General features: G+C 51.6%; 1 protein-coding gene across 3 annotated transcripts in view; it reads left to right on the plus strand.

Moving 5' to 3' along the window:
- SDSL (serine dehydratase like) overlaps positions 1–908 on the plus strand; it is an 11,544-nt gene extending 10,636 nt beyond the window's left edge. For all 3 annotated transcript variants that reach the window (XM_019641564.1, XM_019641565.1, XM_019641563.1), the window contains one exon: positions 503–908. In XM_019641564.1, the coding sequence (XP_019497109.1) occupies positions 503–696 (194 nt within the window). In that variant the 3' untranslated portion in view covers positions 697–908. The remainder of the gene's footprint in view (positions 1–502) is intronic.
- The last annotated feature ends 599 nt before the right edge of the window (positions 909–1,507 follow it).

Below are 1,507 nucleotides of genomic sequence, written 5' to 3' on the forward strand. Positions count from 1 at the left end.
ATGGATGGATGGATGGATGGATGGATGGATGGGCACACTGATTAATGGACACATTGATAGATGGACAGAGAGTCAAATGATGGATAGAGGATGGACAGATGGATGGATGGATGGATGGATGGATTTGTTGATTGATAGCTACACTGATGGATGGACAATCAAATGATGGATGGGGATGGGTGGATGGATGGATGGATGGATGGATGGGTGGATGGATGGATGGGTGGATGGATGGATGGATGGAATCATTGATTGATGGATATACTAATAGATGGACAGACAGACAGTCTAATGATGGATAGGGAAATAAATGGATGAATAGATAAAAGGCAGATGGGTAGAGAGATAAATGGTCAGATTGATGAATGGAGAGGGAGTCAGACAAATGATGGACTGTGAGATGGATGTCTGGCTGGCTTCATGGATTTACAGTGCCCAGAGCCTAACTGGTCCCCTTTTCTCTTCTCTCCTTTCCTCTGCTCCTCCTCCCTGCTCCGGGCAGATGATGAACGTATGCTGGTGGAGCCTGCCTGTGGGGCAGCCTTAGCTGCCATCTATTCAGGCCTCCTGGGGAGGCTCCAGGCTGAGGGCCGCCTGCAACCGTCCCTGGTGTCTGTCGTGGTCATCGTGTGTGGAGGCAACAGCATTGATAGCCAAGAGCTGCAGGCTCTGAGAGCCCAGCTGGGCCAGAACTGAGGACTCCTGGTCTGGGAAGGCCATCCGTGCCCCCCAGAGATCCCCAAGAGGCTCATGGACACTCCTGTAGCTGATTGAGGGGCCCCTGTGCTCATGGATGGCAGAGAAAGCTGCCCTGTGCTTCTGTGCTGGCCGCCTCCTGCAGGAAGCCCTCCCAAACTGTTCCCTTTGGCTCCCCTGCAGCCCTGGCCAATAAACCCTTTCTGAATTGAGTTTGTGGCTCCAGTGGGTCCAATCTTTCCACCCCCATAAGCTCATAGAAGGCACGTGGCAACCTCAAGCCCGGCTCTTGTGGTGTAGCAACTCTTTCCACGTCACACAGCTTGAGCATACAAGCCAAGGATCCAAAACTCGGGTCTCTAAGAAAATCCGCCCATGCTGAGCTCCTAACAGGGCTCCTTTCCCATGGGGGACCTGCTCAGGAAGGAGGGAAAGGTTCTGTCACGTCTCAGGCCTGGGCAGGTGAGGACAATATCACCTGTCTTTATCAAGTGTTTGTTATAGGCCAGAAACTCTTCTAAGAACTTTCTACTTATTGTGTTCTTTAACGTTCACAAAGGCAGTATGAAGTAAAAGTCATTATTACCACCCCTGTTCTACAGATGAGGAAACAAGGCATTGGAAGGTGACAGAACGCGCTCAAGGTCACACAGCTGGCATGTGGCCCAGCCAGGTTCAAACCCTTGATTTTCAGTAGGACTCTACATTTCTTGGACCTCGGCCTCCTTTGTGTGTGGGGGGTCAGGGGTCCTGGGACATTGGGGAAGGAGATAAGACCTCCAGGTTGGTCTGGACACACCTGTGGATCACA

The sequence above is a fragment of the Hipposideros armiger genome, unplaced genomic scaffold, assembly GCF_001890085.2.
Source record: "Hipposideros armiger isolate ML-2016 unplaced genomic scaffold, ASM189008v1 scaffold_62, whole genome shotgun sequence".
Classification (NCBI taxonomy): Eukaryota; Metazoa; Chordata; class Mammalia; order Chiroptera; family Hipposideridae; genus Hipposideros; species Hipposideros armiger.